Consider the following 22,172-nt stretch of genomic DNA (forward strand, 5'->3'; position numbering starts at 1 on the left):
CATGTGCTGTCACACCCCCTTTCTTCATGGTCATGCTGAGCGTCCCATGTTTATAGCCCAGGTTGGCTGCACCCCCAGCCCCTACTTTGCCCTACAGGGCCAGACCGCGGCCAAGAACCACAGCCCGGGTTTCTGGTACTCACGGGGCATCCTCGGGGCCAGCACCTGGGAGCCCGTCCTCTTCCCTGTACCCTGGGAGCAGGTGAAATCAGCCATAGGGCACCCAGGCTGCTCCAGGCTCCGATCTCAGAAGCCAAGGTGTGGGACTGGGGCACAGTGACCAGCAGGTGTCCGGCAGAGGGGCAGTGATGACATTTGCACGGGCTTTCCGTGCAAGAGAACCAACGATGCGTCATTGGCTGGCGGCCTCCGGCAAGTTATTTGACCTTTCTAAGCGCCGTCTGTGTGTGCTGGGTGGACGTTAATAGCGTACCTACTTCACGGGGTGTCATGGCGGTGACTGGCGTCTGCTGGACGCTGGGTCATGGGCAGGTCCACATCCAAGGAGAAAGTCAGCGTGGAGGCTCCGAGGCTCCGGGACTGTCTCCGCCTCTCTGGCTCCAGCTACCAACGCTGAAGCACGCTGGCCTCCCGGGTGGGTGGGGTGCCGGGGGGCCTCTGGAACCAGAGCTGGCCTTGGGCCCGTTTCCTGGCTTTCCCTCCCCTGCCTCCCTCTCTCCTTCGCTCCCCGCCACCCCTGCTGACTCCCCAGGAGCAGACGCTGACCCTGTCCCCCTCCGTCTCTTTTCCTCGCCCAGAGTTCCCCTACACCCCGTCGCCTCCCGAGCACGGGCGGCGCGCAGGGCCGGTGCCCACGGCCATCATTGGGGGCGTGGTGGGGAGCATCCTGCTGGTGCTGGTCGTGGTCGGCGGGATCGTGGTGGCCCTGCGCCGGCGCCGTCACACCTTCAAGGGTGACTACAGCACCAAAAAGCACGTGTACGGCAACGGCTACAGCAAGGCGGGCATCCCCCAGCACCACCCACCCATGGCCCAGAACCTGCAGTACCCTGAGGACTCGGACGACGAGAAGAAAGCCGGCCCCCTGGGCGGGAGCAGCTACGAGGAGGACGAGGAGGAGGAAGGCGGAGGGGGCGAGCGCACGCTGGGCGGCCCCCTCCCCAAATACGACGAGGACGCCAAGCGGCCCTACTTCACGGTGGACGAGGCAGAGGCCCGTCAGGACGGCTACGGGGACCGGACTCTGGGCTACCAGTACGACCCTGAGCAGCTGGACGTGGCCGAGAACATGGTTTCTCAGAACGACGGGTCTTTCATTTCCAAGAAGGAGTGGTACGTGTAGCCCCCCTCGCCAGCGCCTGGGCCCCAGCCCCCCCCCCCCGCACGCCCCCTGCCCGCCCCCACCGCCCACTGCTCCAGGAGCCCGGCAGAGACTCATCCAGCTGCCCAGGAAGCCGGGGTGCCCAGGACATACGGCCTGGCTTTGTTTTGATTTCCTCCCTGCACCCCCCCCACTCCCCCATGGTATTGTGTTCACTGTGGCTTCGGTGTTGCTGTACCTTTCCTTCCCTGACCCCACCCGCTGCCCTCTGCAGGGAGCCCTGTTCTTGTCGTGTGTACCTGGGCATCCCTCCAGGGTTTGGGGAGCCAGCCCTCCCCCGCCCCCAACACTGGAATTTGTTCGTGTCCCCTCCCTTGTGGGTGGAGAGCTGAAGGGGCTCCAAGAGGAAAAGCCCATCCCCAAGACCCCAGATGCTGCTCCTTTTCCCCTGGGAGAGGGAACCCGGCACCCCACCCCCATCCCACCCTGAGCTGACCCAGCGGGAGTTTGGACCCCTGGTCTAAGCAGCCATTGCACCCAAGGGGTAGGGGGTGGGGGGGTGGCTTTTCCAAAGCACCCAGTGTTGTCCTTGTTTGTTAAGTGAGTCAAGTTGAAGTCCCCACTTGGGGCCTTGGGCAGTGTATTTTCCTGACGAGGTTGGTTTTTACATTTTTTTTTCCTCATTGGCCTCCGGAGAGTTCAGTCGGCCCCGCTCTGGTGTGTCCCTCCTCTTCACCCCAGTCTGCTCCCCACATAGAGGGACTCCAGGTGGACTCTGGCCCACACTCCCATACACCTCTGCCGACACACACACACACCTACATGCACACACACACACCACTCGTGTCTACCCTGCGCCCCCCTCGGGTCACATGCCTGACCCAGGCTGGACACTGCCCAAGGCCCGCCTCTCTGCTCCACCTCTCCCCCCTCCTTCCAGCTGAGGATGAGGCTGCCTTCAGAAGCTTCCAGGGAGATCTGAGAGTCGGCCCTTCAGTGCCTCCACCCTAGCATCTCAGGGTGGCCCTTAACTGCTTCTCACAGCATGGAAGTTTCTCGAATTTCTCCCTGTCGAGTGCTAGCAGCTCTTGATTCTCCGGGGGAGTCAGAGCTGGGTTCCCAGAAGGGAATTACCCCCGGGAGTTACAGGTGAAGGGGGACCAACGCGAAGGGCACCGGAGAAGGAAGCTCGCACAACAGGTGCTCCGCAAACACAGTCTGATGAGACTCTGCTGAGCACAGGCAGCTGCTCGCCCACAGAGGCCAATGTCGCTGCTCCGGGCCTGCCCAGAAAGTGCAAGGGGAGCGGGGAGCCAGGGATCCTGAGGCTGCAGCTCCTGCTCGCCACCCTCCCCATCCTGCTCAGCTATCCCTGGTCTCCATTCTGGACAAGGTGGGGAACCATGGAGAAGCTTTCCCTTTGAGTTGTAGATTTCCTTCTTGAATGGGGCTCTGGGTTCCTGTCAATCACCCAAGACTGATGGTCTTCCCATGGATACCATGAAGGAAGCCCCCTCCCAGCCCCCTTTGTGTTCCCCCAGCTCAAAGTGCCTCAGTTCCTCCATCTGCCCACCCCATCCCCCCAGCACTCTAGGTGGGAAAGACCCCGGGATGGGAGAGGCAGGTTCACACCTGCCCATGAGGATTCCAGCCAATTCAGCCCAGGGTGCAGGGGCTCTGTGGGATGGCAAGTGTTGGGGGAAGGGAGGCAGACCACTCTGTGCCCCACGGGCACCAACCACCCCTGCCATAGGCTTCCCAAGGGAGCCCCCAGCCCCCCGCCCTACTCCTCCCCTCCCTGGTGCTGCTACGGAACCTCCAGCCAGCTCCATCTCTGCCCTGGCAACCCTGGACCCATCAGATGGGCCACCCTCCTCAACCAGCCCCCACTGCCCTAGCCCCAGCCCAGACCGCCCAGTAGCCACGTAGCAGAAGTGTGAAGCCATGCCAGCCCCGGGGCAGCGCTCCCCTCTCTTGGCATTGGGGGTACTGGATGGGGTGGAGTTGGGAGAAAATTCTGGGGTCTTTCTAGCCACAGGGCAGAGGGGGTGGAGGAGCTGGGCTGCAGCTCCCAGCGTTATTAGTGTCCCCCCCGCAGGGCAGAGGACCTTTTCCATGTTACATCACTGCCCCATCCCACCTCACACCACTTTGGCCCCTCTGCTTGTTCCCCTTGCCTCCAGGCAGGAGGAAATCCCAGGGGCCTGCCTGAGAGAGGCATTCTCTGTCCCCTTGAAATCACAAGACCGAAAGGACTCCTCCTCTTGTGTCTCCCTTATCTGCACTGCCACACCCCCTTCCTTCTTATGTGATGGACTTAGGAGGCCCCTGGGCCTAGCCAAAGCACTGAGTCCCCCTTAAAGACATCTCCAAGCCCTCCTCTCCAGCAAAGCACAAATTGTGGGGTCCGTGCCACACGCATGGGCCACGTGGGAGGCTTCTGCCTTGCCAGGGGCCCGTCAGCAGCATGCCCAGCAGAGCAGCTGCTACCCGGGGCCCAGAGTGGGCACGGGGCCGGGGTCGGCACTTGGGCCCGGGGAGACGGGGTTTTCTGTGCCCCAAGTTGGTGGGGAGGTGGGTATAACTGCTGGGCCCACAGCCACAGCCAGCTGGCACAGGGGAGGTCTGGCCCAGCAGAGAGACGAGGACGTCTTGCTTCTCCTCCACGCCCCCAGCATGAGCTGAGCTTCTGCCTTTGCTGGAAATGAAATAAACTTGGTCTCCATCGTGCCAAGGCCCCCCCACTTGTCATCCTGCCTCTCGTTGCCCTCCCCGTCCTTGCACCCCCCACCGATACCCCTCTTTCCATAAGATTTTGATATTGTTCTAATGTGTGACAACCCTCTGAGTCCCCTTTGATCAGAAGGATCTGAAGAGCAGTAGCACGGAATCGGGGAACACAGGCACACACGTGCAGCCACGTCCGGCTCACGCACGCACGCACGCACGCACGGGGGTGCACACACACCGACAGACCCAAGAACAGGTGCCCCAGCCCCACGGACACGCCAGGGGCCTGGACGGGTCCTACTGAAAGCCCTTCAGGAAAAACTGATTTCCTAGCGCTCGGGCCATAAGAGAGACTCACTGGGGCCCTGTTTACCAGACACGTGCCCCTTCTGCCAATCCCCTCCCATGTGCCCAAGTCACTGGTGCAACAATTTTTCTGCCATCCTCCAAGCAGAGGACTTGGGGATCGTGTTAGGTGATGTGGGCAGCTCACGTGGGAGGAGGGGAGGGCTGCGAGGCCTCCCAGGGGCCAGACAGAAACCTCCTAGGCCTGACTGCCACCAGGAGCCCGCAGGTGGGCCCCACCAGGCCCCAGGCCCACAAGGAGACACACCCAGGCCTCTGTTCTGGGGCCCAGGCAGTGAGGGCTTCCGGGACTTCGCCGCTGCCGCCCAATTGTAGGGCCAGAGGAGCCCCCGTCCCGCCGGGGCTGCTGCTTTTCCGTCTCCTGCCGTGAGGAATGGGATTCTTGGCCGGAAAAAAAAATGGTTTTCTTTTTTTGTATAAATGGAAATAAAATCCAGGAGAAGCTGCCCCCTTCCACCCCACCCCACCCCACCCCCGACCCCCGAGTGTGATGCACTACCTTTGCTTCAATTTCTTAGTCACTGTTTTCGTCTTTGGTCATCTCACAGATGGCTCAGCAGATTCTCCTGGTTCTAACCCAGGGGGTGTTTGCATCACCCCCTTTTACTTGTATAAAATTTAAAAAAAAAATGATGAGTTGAAAAATGTACTGAAGAAAAAAAATGTACTTTTTTATAAATAAAGTCTTTAAAACAACCCCAGTTGCCTTGCGTCACTCGGGAGCCAGGCCCTTCCCCCATGGCCGTGGGGGCGGGACAGAGGAAGCCAGGATGAGGCCAGCACCCTAGTGAGAGGAAAGCAGCCCCCACCCTTTGCCCAGATCCCATGGTTCTAGAACAGTTACTTGGACCCCGAAGGAGCCCCCTGCACAGGCCAAAGGAGCCCCAACCCACCCTCTTGCCGGAGTCCCAGGGGCGAATGTGAGGGTCCTGCCTGAGTCCTCACCCGCTCGCAGGCTGCCACCGAACCTCTTCCACACAAGTGGGGGACCGTGGACAGCAGCATCAGGAGGGCTTGGCCACTCAGGCACAAGCAGGGAGGCCTTCGACCTGGGCCCTGAGAGGCTGGGGACCGATGGTGCAGAGGGAGGGTCCAGTGCTGGCTGAAGTCCCCTGCGCTCCTGCCCCAGAGCTCCTACTCAGGCCCCTCCAATTCCCTTCCTCGCCCCCCTCCCCACTGTCCTGCTCATTCCTGCCAAGTCCCCTCCTGGGGCTGTTTGGAGAAGAAAACCAGCAGTGTCACACCTGTCGTGTTAGATGGATCCCTGAGGACAGGGCAGAGACGGGCGCTTTATTCTTTCATCTTTTTGGAGGATACTGGCGGCTGCATCCCCTGCAAGTCCTCAGAGACCCCGCCCCCCACCCCCACCCCCACCCCTGGCGGCTGGTTGGGAGGAAGGTCTCCCAGTTCCTTGGTTACCTCCCCCTCCCCACTCCAGCACCATCTGCTTCCCATCTCCTGGGCTGGAATGCAGGACAAATCGATCCTGGGGTGGGAGTGGCAGGGGTTTCGATGACTGCCCCCCTCCCAGCCACCCCCAGCAGCATCTCCTTTCACTGAAATCCACACCATACACCCCTGAGAAAAGGGGGTGGGGATGCTGGAAGCCTAGGTGACTGCCCAGCAGCAAGCCCTCCCGCCCATCTGGGGTAAGACCACGCCCTCCACACCTAGGACTGGGGCGGGTGGAATCAGGGGAGCAGGAGAAGCCAGCAGCTGTTGGCAGCTGGCTGAACCCCTCACTGGGAGGCCAAACCCAGCACCCTAGACTGTGTTTGGATGTTGATACCCGAATGAGATGCAAATTGGTTGTTTAAGCGGTCACTTCCTCAGTTTTCCAGGCTGTCCGTTTAAGTTAATTTTTAATTTGCACAGGCAATAAATGCTTAATTACATTATTAATATATTGGAAGAGAGCAATGGACAGAATGTCCTAATTGGCATTTAACTAGAGCGTTCCGGCAAATTAACCAACACTTTCTCCGGCAGCGGAAGGAGGGCAAGCCAATTAGTCCCAGGCACAGCCTCTCCGCGCTGGAGAAGCCAGACCTGGCCCTATCCCCCAAGATACCAGGAGGCCAGGACACACCTAGCTTTCTAGTGGAAGAACCTTCTGCTAGTTAGGCTACTTCTTCCCAAACCTCAACCCTTGCCCCCGTTCCCCACCCCACGCTCAGCAGAGCAGAGGACCAAACGCTGGATGGCTTGGAGACAGAATCCACCTGAGGGGCTAAGGTCCCCCTGGGGTGTGCCCACCATTGCCCTACCTCGACTGTGGGCCCAGAACTGAGATAGCTGGGCGGCCAGATCTCCTCTCTGGATACTGTTGAGACCCCTCTCCCATCTTCCTTACCTTACCTGCAGGTGGTTAAGGGAATAAACTCGATGAATTGAGGGATGCATTTATCCGCTCATGCATGCATTCATCTGGCCACCCTGGGCCCCTGTGCAACACTGTGATAGTCCCACCCAGCATCCCTGCTCTCAAAGAATTCAGAGCCTCCAGGTCCTAAACCCCAAAACAGTGCCACGCTGGCCATGGACTGAAGCAGAGCTGTGTGTAAAGTGCTATGGTAGCACCGAACAGGAATGACTAATTTTGTCTGGGAAGGTCTGAAAGGCTGAACAGATGAGATGAATTTTCCCCTGGGCCTTGAAGGATGTGTAAGAGTTCTCCAGGCCAGAGGTGCGTTAAGAGTATTCCAAGCCAACTCAGAATTTAGCATCTTATATTAATTCTTCTAAAAGACATTGTTCTAGTCCAACACACTCATTCCGCACGTGGAGAACTGAAGCCTAGAAAGAAAACTAAGGTTTGGCCACCAGACCATCAGAAAGCACGTGCTAAACGTGCTCATAGACAAAGCCATGTCCTATGGGCAGGAGGAATCTGGGGGAAGGTGTGGCACCAGCCTAACTCCCTAGGGGGATACTAGACCTGATCCAGAATAGTACAAGCATCCGTGGGGTGTAAACTGGGCTTTCAGGAGCCACACTTGGTGTTGAGTGAGCCATCAAAGTCAGATGCGGCCCATGGGGAAGTCTTCTTAGAAAAGGTGATGTGATTCTGATCCCAGTTCTGATGTGTTTTTTCCTCACACCACCAAGCAATCAATTCAGTTCTAACAGTATCTACCTGGAGGTAGTATCAGATCTCACAGTTAAGGGCTTGGCCTCACAGGACTGCTCCTGCTTCAGGTGCTAATCATGAGTCCTGTGCTTCTGACCGACTGGCTATAAATCAGAGGGTCCCGTGACCCCCTCCCTGCGTTCGATTCACTTGCTAGAGCAGTTCATAGAACTTAGGAAGCTAGTTTACTCCCTAGATTACTGGTTTAGTGTAAAAGGATCCAACTCAGGAACAGTTAAGTAGGAGAGATGCAAGAGGCAAGGTATATGGGTAGGGGGGTATGGGGCTTCCATGCCCTCTAAGGGAACTACGCTCTCCCAGCACCAACCTGGAAGCTCTCCAAACCCGTCCTTCCGGGGTTTTATGGAGGCTTAATCACATAGGCATAATGGATTAAACTATTGGCCGTTGGTGACTGGACTCAATTTCCAGCCCCTCTCCCCTCAGCAGAGGTCAGGAGTGGGGTCGAAAGTTCCAACCCTCTAATCACTTGGTTGGTTCACTTGGCAACTAACCCCCATCCTTAGGTGCTTTCCCAAAGTCAGCTCATTAACATAAACTCGGGTGTGGTTGAAAAGTGTTGTCCTAAGAATATCAAGACACATTTATTGCGCTTCCTCCTTAGGAAACTCCAAGGGTTTAAGGATTTGTGCCAGGAACAAGATGAAGGCCAAATATATACTTCCTGTTATAAGTCATAATATCACAGGTGGTATCTGCAATGGTTGTGAGGAATGAGGCACAAAGGTTGGTGGAAAAGTGGAGGAGGCCTCTGTGAAAGCTGGAGGTGAGCACCGGCCAGATCCTGCTCTTAGACACCCCCCTGCCCTACCCCCACAACCAGACACTTGCGGGGAGCAGTACTTGGGCCCCACCTTAGTACTGGCTTATAGGACCCCAGACCCTATTTTCTCCCTTCTTTACAGGCCTGATGGCAGAGCCAGGCCAAATCCTGCTCCCCACCCCCACCATCAACTCCCAGATGAGAAGCTGCAGGCACTGCCCTCCTCCCTCGCTCCTCTCCCCAAGCCACTCCTTCCCTAGCAGGAGGACACCCTCGCTTCACTGCCTGGGGCCTCATCTGAGCTGGCCTCTCTGGCCCTGCTGCATCCAAGCTCATCCTGTGCTAGGAGGGGTACAGGAGCAGCCTTGCCTGGCTCAGGAACCAGCCCCAGGGCATCATCACCACACAACACAGGCTCCAGTGAGCCAGAGAACTAAACCCTGGACACACAACCCAAGTCACCTGGAGGTTTAAAAAATCAACGATCCAGACCCTACCCCCAGGCCAATAGGGTCAGAGCTCTAGGGCTGGCGCCCAGACAGGTGTATTTTCAACTAGCTACCCAGGAGGTTCCAGTGGGCCGCTAGAGTCAGAGCCCCCAGTGTGGAGGCAGAGCCCATCCGAGGTGTCCGTCATGAGGAAGAGGCAGGTCCTGAGATGAGAAATTGGGAGTGAGGGGTGGGTGGCTGGGTGACCCGGTAAGCTAAGCATTTGGGTGCCAAGTAGGCTCTGTATTGCCGTCATCATCCGTCATCCGCATCATCGCCATCCTCATCCCCTCCAAGGTGGCTCCTGGACGACAGTGGCTGCGGTGACTCCAGTACCTGGAGGCAAGGAGGGAGCCAGGATGGAGTTTGTAACATTAATGAAGCAGGTTTTCTGGGTTTAGAACATTCCCAAGCGCTTGGCCTCTGGGCACCTGTCAGAAGGGAACGTGGGATCCTGAGTTAGAAGCCCAGGCAGCAGTCCTGCAGGCCCACCTGAACGGGGATCTGGCTCCATAGTGTTACCACCTTGGAAGAAGTGATGGGGTTTGTGAAGGACAGTGACAGTCCCCTGAGAGCCCTGTCAGGCAGACGAGGGAGGACCCTCGGAGAGAGGCGGAGGAAGAAGGTGGCACACCCGTGCCCCGTAAGCCCTTTCCCCTCTGCCTGAGGACTGGCCGGAGGGCCCCTCCAGAACCTTCTCTGAGGAGGTATTCTATTCTGCAGGGAGCAAAGACCTTTGGGGGGGATGACTGACTCACAGACCCGTAGGCTGAGGTCCCCGCAGCCTGAACTCCTTGTACCCACTGTCCCCCAGTTAGTGGCCAGCTCCTCTCCATGGGACCCTCAGCCTCAAGAGAGACTCCATGGATGAGAAAAGAGTCAGCAAGTGATAGAACCACACAAGCTGCCTTCCCACCAGGCTGTAAGCCCCTGGAGGGCTGGGACCCCATCTTATTCATCTCCAGCTCCCATCCTAGGGTGGGCAGAGTGGGTGGTCAGTTAAGGTTGAATCAAACTTAACTCACCCAAGTGAGAGTCAAGAGACTTTGCAAGTGTCATGGCCCAAGCTCTCCGAGGCAGGGCCGTCCCCCAAGCATCCCAGGTGCCTCTGGAGATGGGCAGCTCACTACCTCCAGAGTTAAGCCCTACCATCAGAGGGCAACTTCTCTATTCAAACAAAATTTCCCTCTGCTAAGTTTTACCTATTGGTCTAGGTATTTCCCTGAGAAGTTTCATGGTCATGCCTTCCTAGGACAGTCCTTCAGATATTTGGAGATGATTACTCTTGGTCAAACTTCTTTTTCGTATGCTTCTCCCTCTGCTCTAGTCATCAGGCCACTTAGCAACACATCTGTTAGAACCTGAATTTAGGAGTGGGGCCAACCTGGGTTCAAGTCTTGACTAAGTTGACCACCAGCTGTGGAAAAGCATTATCACAATGCCCAGCACAGAGAACGCTCTCAAACCCACATCAAAAATCCCAGTGACCTTTGGACTTTGGGTGGTCATAGTGTATGTGTAGAAGTTCCTTGATTGTAATAAATGTACAACGCTGGTGTGGGATTTTGGTAGGGGTGGTTGTGAATATGTGGTGAGCAGCGGGTGTACAGGAAATCTCTGTATCTTTCACTCAATTCTGCTGTGAGCCTAAAACTGCTCTTAAAAAGAAATAGACTTAAGAAAAAAAAAATCTTGGTTACTCCAGCTGTTCCTGAAAGAAAAAAAAACCCATCACCAGCTCCCTTCCATTCTGAGGGCCAGGGAATAAATGCTGTGTCCTGGAACTGATCTGACCAGCAGGGGTTGGGGGGTGGAGGGGTGGGGATGTCTTTTGCATGTCCTCCCTGAACCTGGCCTACTCTCTCTTACTCTGTGGGCACAGCCAACCCAGCTGACCTCATGGTGGTGGCATGGAATGCAAGGGGCTCAATCCTGGTGGTTAAATTTCTGGATGGGTGGATGGATGGATGGATGGATAAACCTTTGGGTCTTTTTCATGTGTGCTGCCTCTAAGCAGGTCTCTCTCACCCTGTACTTGGGCTGTTTTTCCCTTAAATGTGGTAATTTTCATGTATCTCTGCTCTGTTTTATCTTAATGACAGAGTCAGCATTTCAGCATGTTGGGATTCTTTCAGATGATAGTTCTATCGTCAGTTTAGGTCACACCAGATGTTTATTGAAACCTGGTAAAAGGAAAGAGGCAGGGCCTTAGGGTCCATTAACCTCGATTCAATCCCTAGTTCTACCACTTGTCAGCTGTGTGGACCTTGGGCAAGTTGCTTGCCTTCCCTGGGCTTTATTTCTCAATCCAGGTGAATAGACTGCTGGGTTGAATACAGTAGTCACATACAGAGAAAGTTAGTTGTAAAGCGGATAACAATGGACCCTACCACAGAGGGTGGCTGCAGGGATTAGAGGAGACTCATTCCTTTGTAAAGTACTAAACACAATGCCTAGAACACAGTGGGTATACAGTGAAGCTAGGATAATATCACTTCTTACCATTATTTTTACCACTGTGCACCTGCCCTCAGCAGCAGCAGACTGCAGCAGAGAAACAGAACCTGTCATGAAAACGACATCAGGCACTAGGACCCTCACCAGGTCCCAAGTAGAAGCCCAGCTCTGCGCCTTCCTGGCTATGGGGCAACCACCATCCCCTTAGTTTCTTCCTCCCTGATTTGCATCATCCCACAAGACGACCCACCCGCTGGTGGGAGGGACACAGGCGTGGAGAGGCTGTCATGTGCGCTCAAGGTCATGGCCTTGGTGGGGACCCGTATGCTGGGCCACCCCCCGGGGGTGGGGGACTGGGACCAGCTGTGGGAACATGAGGCCATATTTACTCCAGAGCAAAGGTTTCCAGCATGTCCTTCAAAGTTTTATACGCAAAAATGCCCCGGAGCCTTCTCAGGGGTGTGGTAAAAGCATGGGTCTCAACTTTCCATTGTTTTACTTTCCAGGATTCTGTGTCAGGTTTTAATACTTTACTGTTTTTAACTTAAAAAAAATGTACTGAGGAATACAAACAGTAAAGTGTCAAATCATAAGGGAACAGCTCCGTATGTATACACCCATGTCATATGTATACACCTATGTCATCAGCCCCAGATCAAGTCACAGAGACTCGCTCAAGCTCCCTCTCAGGCAACACTCCCATTCTGGAACTTTACATAAATGGAATCATACAAAGTATGCGCTCACTTGTGTGTCTGACTTCTTTCACTCCATAAGATGTCTATGAGATGTATCCCTGTGGTGTGTTTTTCCTTGCTGTGGAATATTCCATTGTGTGAATGTGCCGCAACGTCATCCTCTATTCTGACATTAGTGAACAGGTATGTGGTTTCTAGTTTGGGGCAATTATGAATAAGGTTGCTACATACAGTCTTGTTTGTAACTTTTGGGCGCTTAACACTCATTCCTGTTTTGCATATATTTGAGAGCAGAATTAGGAATGGTATACACCGCCAAATAGCTTTCCAAAGTGGTTGTGCCAACTTTTGCCCCACCTGGAGAGTATGAGGGTTCTGATGACTCTGCTTCCTTGCCCACCACTGGCATCATCTTTCCTTCTAGATTTAGCCCTGGCGGAGGCATGGTGGTATCTCATTGTGATTTCAACTTGCATTTCCCTGATGACTAAGGATGTTGACACTTTCATATGACTATCAGAGATTTGGAGTTTTGAAAGGGTTCTAGACTTCAAAAAAAAAAAAAAGGTTTGAAAATCCATTGTCATGCTTTCCCTGGAGGAGGGGTTAGTGTCCATCCAGCCACGCTGTGGTCCTCTGAGGGCAGGTCCCTGTTCTAGGTGCCTAGAAGGCACTGGGGAGGCAGGGGCAGGATGGGTAGAGCCAGAGGAGGAGGGAGGATGGTGTGTGCTCTGGAAGAGCCCCAGAGTAGCGGGAAGGAAGGGCCAGCCGTCAGGAATCAGGAATTGTGACGCAAGACACAAAGCAATGCCCTGTGGCTGAAATGAGCTGTTGAAATGTCACAGTGATGACACTGGGTGGAATTAGCTGGGAAACCTTCCTCTGCTCCCCAAGATCGATTCCTAAGCAATTCAGATTTCCCAGGGTTTCACCAAACAAGGGGCAGGGGACAGTGAGCCACACCCAGATGGGCTTTTGCTGATGACTGCCATGGGTCGGCAGGGAAGTACAGGTGGTCAGGGCTGGACCACAGGCAGGAGGCACGTAACGTGCTGGAAAGATGCCTAGATTGGGGGTCAGGAGGCTGAACCCTGCCTCTTCTCTGCCACTTCTCACCGAGTAACCTTGAGCAACACCTTTTGCCTCTCTGATTCCATGACTTTCTACCTATGGAACAAAGAACCAGGGAGACAGGAGCTTGGTATCCTCTCCAGGGCTATCCCAGGAGACAGAGTGGGGCTGGCGTGGCAGGTCCCCCACAGCCCTGACAGTGATGAATCACCACGCCCCATTCCATCACCTCTGTTTACTGTAATTGATCCTGAGGCCAGGTGTCTGGGGTGATAGTGGCCAGGGATAGCTTCCAGAGGAGTCTGGCTTGCTGCAGCAGAGGGACTGTGAGGCAGGGTGGGCAGCAGCCCCCTCACTGGTGAGGACACCCCAGACCACCCTCCTCTGCAGAGAAGTGACAGATCTGCCCTGCTAGCAGAGCAGAGATTCAAGCCTCTACAAGAGCTGGGTGGAGAAGCGGTCCCCACTGGGAAAACCATGGCGGAAATGGGTTTCCCATGTCTCCTCTGACAGTGTACTTAGGGGGTTCCAGCTGCTATCTATCTCCAGGGTTCTCCTCCAGAGAAGTTCACCCTGGAAAGACTTGGGGTTTCAATCAATGAAAAGTGTAGGTCCCTTACGCACAGCTCTTTCAGGAGACATCACAGGCTCGCAAGGCAACGGGAGCTCAAAGCTAGTTGATACTGGTCTTCCTGCAGGCTCTGGGTGAAACTGGCACACTGGGCCTCTCTGATTGGGAAGGCTCGCCCTCCAACACCTGCTGCTTCCTCTTGAGTGTTTTTTTGCCATCACCTCCCAGCAATCAGCCTCTCTCTTTCTGAGTCTGGGTCCCAGGGTGGCCCAATGTCCTACCCTTTCACCCCTACAGCACAACATGTGCAGATCCCAAGCAAAGACATCTATCTGCCTATTTTAGAATTACAGACCATTAGAACCAAAGCAACCTCAAAGACCATTTGCCCCAACGCACAAATGGGGAAATTGAGTCCCAGAAGGCTAACAACAGTAAGAATTCCTCACATTTATATAATGTTTGGAAATTGCAAAGTGAATCAAGAGCTTTTAATAGTAGCTAAGACTTATAATATCACTCACTAAGTGCCAGGCACTGTTCAAATTACTTTATGATATTAAATTCTTACCTCAGACTTAGAATTACTATTACCATCGTTATTAGGGAAATGAGAGTTGCCCAAAGTCACAGAGTTTGCTGGTGGGGAGCTGAGGCAGTCTGGCCTCAGAGGCCACGCTCTAAACACTGCTCACCCTGCCCACTGCCCGCAGCCTCTTCTAAAGGGCAAAGCCACGTCCTAACAACAGAGTAGGAGAAGAGCCAGGAGAGGGGTCCACACCAGCCTAACTCCTGGGGGGATTCTGGGCCTGACACAAGATTCAATACACAAAACAGCAAGTATCCCAGGTGGGGGTTCACTGAGCTTGTGGGACCCACGTTTGGTATCAGATGGAGTCATCAGAGGCAGGCAGGGCTCCTGGGAAAAGATTTCCTGGAAAAGATGGTATCAGAGATGACTTTGTAAAATGGAAGTGATCTAGCAAATTGTAGAATACCCAGCACAGGAGACCTCCAGGTAAATGCTGGCAGCAGGAATCAACCAGGCTAGACCAAGTGCCTCGGGCAGCCGGAGGGAACTTGGCACCCCGGGATCCTCACAGCCAGCTGGGGAGGTAAGCCAAGGGCTCCATTTCGCTAATGATTAAGCCAAGGCTCAGGGACGTTAAATGTCTGGCCCAGAGTCACACGGGTGGTGGGTCGTAGACTCATAACTTGGACCCAGGCCTCCTGACTCCAAGCCAAGGGCTCTCTGCTCTCTACTGAGCCTCCCACTCAAAAGAAACAAAATGCCACCATAGTCACAGTTTTACCCCAGCTTGTAACGTACACAATGTGTGGAGCATACACAGTCCCCTTTGAGGTAGTACTCCGGGATCCCGAAGTGCAGCCTGGGTGCACACATATATTGGTGGATGGGCCCAGTTTGGGAGTCATACAGGCCAAGGTTCAGTCACCAAATCTGTCTCTTATTAGCTTGGTGATTTGGGGCAAGTGGAGTAACATGGAGACAATAAGGCCAACCTCAAGGGCATCAGTGAGGGGCAGGTGATATGATGCGTGTGGCCTGTGCATAGGAAATACCATCCGCCACCGCCCCACCCAGCCCCTAGTGCCCCCACCCAGATGCTACCCCCAGTCCAAGTCTGACTTCTTCCAGTGTTTCTCTCAAGAGGGACCCAAAGTCCAGGTGTCCCCTGTTTCTTTCTTGCGATTGTTTTCCCCTCAACTTGAGAGAGGTGAACAAATTGGATCAAATCTCTCAGCTTGCCATGGTGCTACTCAGAGAACTTGCTAGAACTAAGCCGCCCCACTCCCCCTCACCTCCCCAGAAGTGCCCAGATCCTGAAGTCATCCAGATTTCCTGAGTCTCTGCACTGCCCCACCCCGACCCCCCACAAAACCCCAGGGCATTGGAGCTCATCCCCTCCCCAGCCCAACGCACCCCCTCTAAGAACCAGAGCTCCTCCCGAGTGGGGCGCATTTGTGCCTTCCACCTTGGCAAGGCCCAGCGAAGCACCACTGAATTTCACGGGATTTTAACATAAGAATTTCCATATCTAAATCCCCTCATTTCAATTACTGCAGACAACGCTGAGGTTACTCTCAATATACACATGATGTGGGGGATTTGCCACAGGAGAGGGGTCCTGCAGAAGGCCCCTGCCCAGGATGGACAGACAGCTAGACCATCAACACCTGTGACTCCCAGGAAGACAAACACAGCCCCTCAGTTTCTGGCTCTTTGCTTCCGGAATTCTAACCTTTTCGAGTCCCCTGCCCCACCTAGCCCCTCCAGGAAGCTTCAGGAGCCCTCAGTCTATCTGGCTAATGGGTCCCTGTAGAGATGCTTCCGCTCTCCCTGCTGAGGCCCATTATCTCCAGAATCACCTCCATCCACCTCCTAAGTTCCCTGCAACTGTGGCCAACCTGGAGGAAGAGGCAGGTGGGTGAGGTGGGCGCCCATGAGAGACGGAGTCAGGAGAGAACCACGCATGCCCTGAGGGTGGGGCAGCTCTGCCCTGGTGGCTCAAAATGTGAATTCCAGCAGAGATGACCACCACCTCCCTGTGACTTTGGGAAAAGCCACTTCTCTCTTGTCCCTCAGCTTTCTCGTCTGTAAAAAGTGATGTTAATCCTTGCTCTGCCTATTTCCTAGGATTACACCAAAGACACAAGAATGCAGCCCTTTTGTAAACCGTGAAGTTCTGTGCCGAAGTGAGGGATCATCATTATGTAGTGAGCTTTCAAGGTCATTCCCCACTGAGGAGGCATCAGGGCCCTGCTAGAATACCTCCAGTGACAGACCTCATTTCCTCCCAGGGCAGCACAAGCTTTCTGCCAGCAGCACCGATCTTCAGAGATTTCTAGCGAGTCTGTGGCTAGGTGGTAAATTACATTAGGAGAAGACGTAGGTCCTCCATGAACTCGGCCATCCCTGTGTTTTTGTGTTTCCTATTCTTATTTTCCTAGTAACACTCCTTTTAGAAATTGCTATCTTGTCCCAGATAAAATAATGTGGAAGAAGTTTATCCTCATAGGCAGTGACTATTGTGGCAGGAAGTTTAGGATGTGGGGGAGAAGGACTGAGGACCCCGCAAAAGCCAGAACCTACTGAGAGGGGGACCAGGAAGGGAAGAGCCTGAAAGAGCTAAAGGTGCAAGCCCTTCTCCAGCCATCCCTCAAGCCATGCAAGGGACGTCCTGGGCTTGGCGGGTGGGGAGAATTCCCTTGGGCACCCACCAAGACTGGGAGTAGTGATGGGTCCCCAAAACAGGGAGCAGAGACTTGGACAACAAGTTGTCTCTGAGACCTGGGGCAGTGTGTGTGTTGGGGCAGGGGCTGGGCCGTCAGTCTTCTGCCTCTCCTCCCACCCACCAGCTCCACACCATGCCCTGTGGCTGAGCCTGCTCTGGAATCCACCGGCTATTGTAGCCTTCAGTTCAACCCCCAGATGCCTAGGGATTGTCTCAGCTGCCCTTGACCTCACATCCTTCTGCCCATGCACAGTGCTGACATCACCACGCCCCAGTGGGACAGGGTCAGGCTTGACTGCTTTGATGCTGTCCTCCACGTCATCTCCCCCCACCCCAGGGAGGCAGGCCACGGGTGTAAGAGCTCCAACCAGACGAGAAGAGAGGGGAAGCTCCCTCAGGGCCCCCCTGACCCACCGAATCCTGCTCCCCACCCAAAGGGACGAGGCTCCAACAGTGCAGGACATCGCTGTGCAGTGCCCAGCAGCCGAGAGTGGGAAGGTGGGTGGGGAGCCTGGCTGAGACCTCAGGTGACACTGACCCCAAGCCAGTGAGGTTTGGTTTCTGTAGGGACAGAGTCCAGGGCCCCTTGCTCTGCTCAGGTCTCCTGCTGCTGGGCACTGGACCGTGGCTCCAGAGGGCAGCAGGGGGTTGGTGATGAAGGAGGACCTACTGGGGACAGAAGAACCTGGAGCTCACCACAGGCGGTCGGTCCCTCTCCCACCATCCGGGCAAAGGAGAGAACCGACGTCGTGCTTCGATGTTGGAAGACTAAGAACACTACTGAGGTTACAACACTACGAATGCTGCTGCTACCGTTTGCAGAGGCTTCTCTGTCCCAAGAGCTCCCCGTGAATTATCTCACTTACTTCTACCATTTCTCCACTTCACAGAGGAGAAAACGGAGGCTCAGAACAGCTAAGGTTACAGCACTAGACGTTCTGGAGCATCCAGGCCCTTGTGCTGCCCGCTGCTCTGTGCACCTTCTCGGATTTGGTCCTTCTTTCCCCTTCAAAGCAGCCGTTTCTAAGAGGGGGAGGGAGGGAGGAGTGAGGAGCTGGTGCATGAGGGGAGAGGGCACCCCGGGTGGCGGGAGGTAGTGCCTGGCCCCAGGGGGCGTGACAGACAAATGGCTTCCCTGTGTCCCCCGGCCCTCCCCACCTGGCTGGCCAATAGCCTCGCTCATCTTCCTGCCTCTGGGGGCTGGGGGTCAGGTCCCTGCCTGGCAGGGTCCCCGACAGGGAGACAGTCCCTCTCCCCCCAGGAATGTGCGTGAAATCCCAGTAACTCTCTCCAGCTGGGCCTGAATTTGGAGGGGTCTCCGGGAGCAAGCCCTGGGGCGAGGGGCGGCTCCTGGGAATGTTAGCCTCCCTCCTGTTCCTTTTTCCTCCTAATGAAAACGCAAGGTGTGAAGGGCTGGGTGGGAGGGGCAGGAACCCTGGTGCCACTGGGGAGAGCATTCCAGATGGCGGGAAACTCTATGTGCAAAGTGGGAAGTGACTGCCCTCAACCCTCCCCACGGAATGTCACAGTCTCTGTCTCTCTCTCTGTCACACACACACACAAACACACACACACACGTGTATACACACACACACACACACACACACACCCATACACCCACACACCCTCACACACACATATACCCACACACCCATACACCCTCACACACACATACACACACACACCCACACACCCATAGACCCACACACCCATACAACCACACACTCACACACCCTCACACACATACACCCTCACACACACATACACCCACACACCCACACACTCACACACCCTCACACACACATATACCCACACACCCACACACACCCACACACCCATACACACACACACCCACACACCCATAGACCCACACACCCATACACCCTCACACTCACACACCCTCACACACATACACCCTCACACACACATACACCCACACACCCATACACCCTCACACACCCATACACACACACACCCACACACCCATAGACCCACACACCCATACACCCTCACACTCACACACCCTCACACACATACACCCTCACACACACATACACCCACACACCCACACACTCACACACCCTCACACACATATACACCCACACACCCATACACCCACACACTGACACACCCTCACACCCACACACCCTCCCACACACCCTCACACACACATACACCCACACACACATACACCCACACACTCACACACCCTCACACACATACACCCTCACACACATACACCCACACACCCACACACTCACACACCCTCACACACACATACAGCCACACACCCACACACACACATCCCTGCACTCACACACACATCCCTGCACTCACACACACATACACTCACGTACACTTGGATATCCTAAGGCCTGCACAGGTCTAGACAAGTTGGCTTTGCAGATCGTGACCAGCAAGGGACTAGGGAAAGCTGAGGGCACACAGGCAGGATCAGAGCAGGGGCCCCGGCCCCAGCTGCCTAGAAGTTGCTGGAGGAGCAGACATGTCCCCTGCCCTCCTAGAAGCAATGCCTGTTAAGCACTGAGTGGGCACGGGCACTGTGCTGGGGGGGCACTCTGACATGCATTACCTCATTTACATCTGACAACAACCCTGTTGCGATTCCCATTTTACAGATGGGGACACTGAGGCTCAGAGAATTTTAGTGACTTGCCCAAGATCCTATAGTTGGGTAAGTGGCAAACTCAAGAGAGAGCTGGCCTGTCTTCCCCTGCAGATGAACACAGAGAAGATCCCCATCAAGGCCACTCAGAGCTCTGCACTGTGGACCCGGATGCCTGGGTTCCTATCTCACTTCCATTGTCAGTGAGATGTGTGACTTTGAGCATTTTATTAGATTCCTCTGAGCCTCCAGTTAGCCATCTGTCAACAGAGGCAAAGGCGTGGGGGCATCAAATAAGGTAATTTAAGTAAAAGTATATGTAATACATGTATGGTATCATGTTATATATGATAATATACTAAGGCATGATAATATATCATGGGTGTAATTTGGCCCAGTAGCTAGCTTAGAGAAGAAGCCAGGACTCCAGGGAGGGGAGAAGGACCAACATCATCACCACCGTCCTCATCACCACCACCATCACCAACATCATCACCCCCGTCGATATGCATTTACTGAGTAGCTAATAACAAAAATAGCAGCCATTTATTACATATTGACTATGTGCCAGGCACTGTGCTAAACACTTCCCATAATTCATGCGTGCTCCAGACAAATGACACGGACGTCAGAGGCGAGGGAGAAATGAAGGCGGGGCTGCACAGCCCAGAGCCCCAGCCTCCATCCAGAGGGGCCGAAAAAGGTGATTGCAAGCTGACCTCCACCTGAGTGCAGAACCAGAGCAAATTCTGTGGCCAAAGGCTATTTGCACTAATACTAACACACCAGGGCAGAGGCAAAGCTGCAGTGCAACCCAGCCCACGGCAGAGGCAGTGACCAGGAGCCCACCCCAGGGAAGAGGAAGGCACAGTCTCCCAGCAGCTTCAGCATCTAAGGTCAGCCTCTTAGCCTGTAGCCCAAGGCAAGGAGAAGGCAGAGGCCTGGCTGTGTCCGAGTCATGCTGGCCAGGTAGCCACGCTGGCTGCATCAGGCTGAGGAAAGGGCTCTGTGATTCCCTCAGTTCCAGGCCTCTAAGTGGGCTCCCTCAACACCTGGGTCACAAGAAAGCACCTGAAAGGGTCCCCTCCTGTAGGCACTGAGCAGGGGAGGAGAGGGATGTGTCCCCTCCTGCACAAGGAGAGAGGAGAATCCCACAGCCCCTCAGTGTGATGGTGCAGCACCCGCCCAGCTTGGAGTCCTGGGAAGAAAGCACTGAAGTGAGAGAGAGACAGGGAGGCAGGGAGCTGAGTAAGCTGAACACAAGGACTCGAGTCCTGGCTGCCTGCCTCTGGCCAGCAGGAAGGAGCCACTCCCACAGCGCTGGGCTGAAGAAACGGCCAGAGGAACTCTGACCCGGTGGGCGAGTCTTCGGCAGTGAAATCAGCCCCACCCCCAGCCAATCCCACCTGCCAGCATCCACACCAAGTCCAGACACCCAGCTTCATCTGAGCTCCTGGTCCCCCAGAAACACCTGTTCTGCCTCTGCCACAGGAGCAAGCAGAGGGCAGTCCGACCCAGGACAGCTTCAAGGGCAGGAGGGCCAAGTCCTCCCCAAGGAGCCCTGGAAGTTCAGCCCACAGGAAAGCCTAGGTTGGTCCAGCTCCTGAGAAGGCAGTGTCTCTGTCCCCAGGCAGGGGCAGCAAGAGAGAGGGGTGACATTACCTAACCTCTGAGCCAGGTTTGGCCCCTACATACCTCTCCCCAGGTTCCTGCCCTGTCTATCCTCTCTTGAACCCCATTTCCAAGCCATAGCCAATGCTTGGATTTCCCTTATACACCCCACATCTCACACACATGTCCCTGCAACACTCCTTATCCTGCCTACAATGTTCTTCTCCCTTTATTCTCCTGGAGAACTCCTATTATGCTTTCAAAACTCTGCTCAGAAGTCCCCTCATCTGTGAAGCCATGAACTCCCAGAGCTAATCACTCTCTTCCCTATACCTGTCCTGGACATTGGACAGACTTCTCTTGAGGCATGAATCATATAACAGAGTGTTCACTCGTGTGCATGTCTGATTCCCCCATTAGCCAGGGGGCAGGGCCCCAGCAGGTAGCACAGTGCGTGGCACATAGAAGGTGCAGTGACATGTTTATGGTACTGAGCAGGGGGCAACAGGTAGGCAAGGGGGCAGGCAGTGAAGCAGGATGTCTGGGTCCCCTTTCCACCACTGAGCAAAGGCCGGGGCACAGGACCACCGAGGTCTGGCTGTGAAGGGGGGGTGGGGAGAAGCAGACTGAGATTGTTGGACACTTGAGTGGGATCCAAAGCTCCTCCCACCCCACCCCCCACCCCTCCCCACCCCCCCACCTCGGGCCTCAGTGCAGCAGGCCGATCGCGTTCCAGGAAGAGCCAAGAAGCTCCTGACTGTCCCTGGCCTACAGCTCCCTTGACTAAGCCCAGCTCTGTGTTTACTTCCCAACCGGGGATTCCAGTTTTTCAGTCTGAAGGATTCAAAAACCAGGCATGCTGTCCCCCAGGGACAGGTGAGAGCACTGAGGCTTAGGGCATATCACTGTTGTGACCCCAGAGACAGGTAGGAAGGAGTTGGTTGGGGACCATTCCTGGGGCCGGAGCCAGGACAGATGTAGACTCTGCCTGGAGAGGGGAGGTCCTGGGATGCAAAGGAACCAGGCCCTGCTGACATAGTAGGGGAAAGAGGAACTTCAGAAGTGGACCTGGATCCAGTTCCAGCTGTGGCGTTCCTGGCC

At 55.1% G+C, this 22,172-nt stretch overlaps 1 protein-coding gene across 2 annotated transcripts in view; it reads left to right on the forward strand.

Annotated features, from left to right (window-relative positions):
• Positions 1-22,172, forward strand: part of NECTIN1 (nectin cell adhesion molecule 1) — a 90,573-nt gene that overhangs the window by 63,092 nt on the left and 5,309 nt on the right. The window contains exon 6 of one of the 2 annotated variants that reach the window (XM_057748385.1): positions 759-5,074. The exons of the other annotated variant lie outside the window; for it this stretch is intronic. Within the exon in view, the coding sequence (XP_057604368.1) occupies positions 759-1,303 (545 nt within the window). The 3' untranslated portion in view covers positions 1,304-5,074. Of the gene's footprint in view, positions 1-758; positions 5,075-22,172 lie in introns of those variants that run through there. 2 annotated transcript variants of the gene reach the window in all.

This window comes from Hippopotamus amphibius, chromosome 9, assembly GCF_030028045.1.
Source record: "Hippopotamus amphibius kiboko isolate mHipAmp2 chromosome 9, mHipAmp2.hap2, whole genome shotgun sequence".
NCBI lineage: Eukaryota > Metazoa > Chordata > Mammalia > Artiodactyla > Hippopotamidae > Hippopotamus > Hippopotamus amphibius.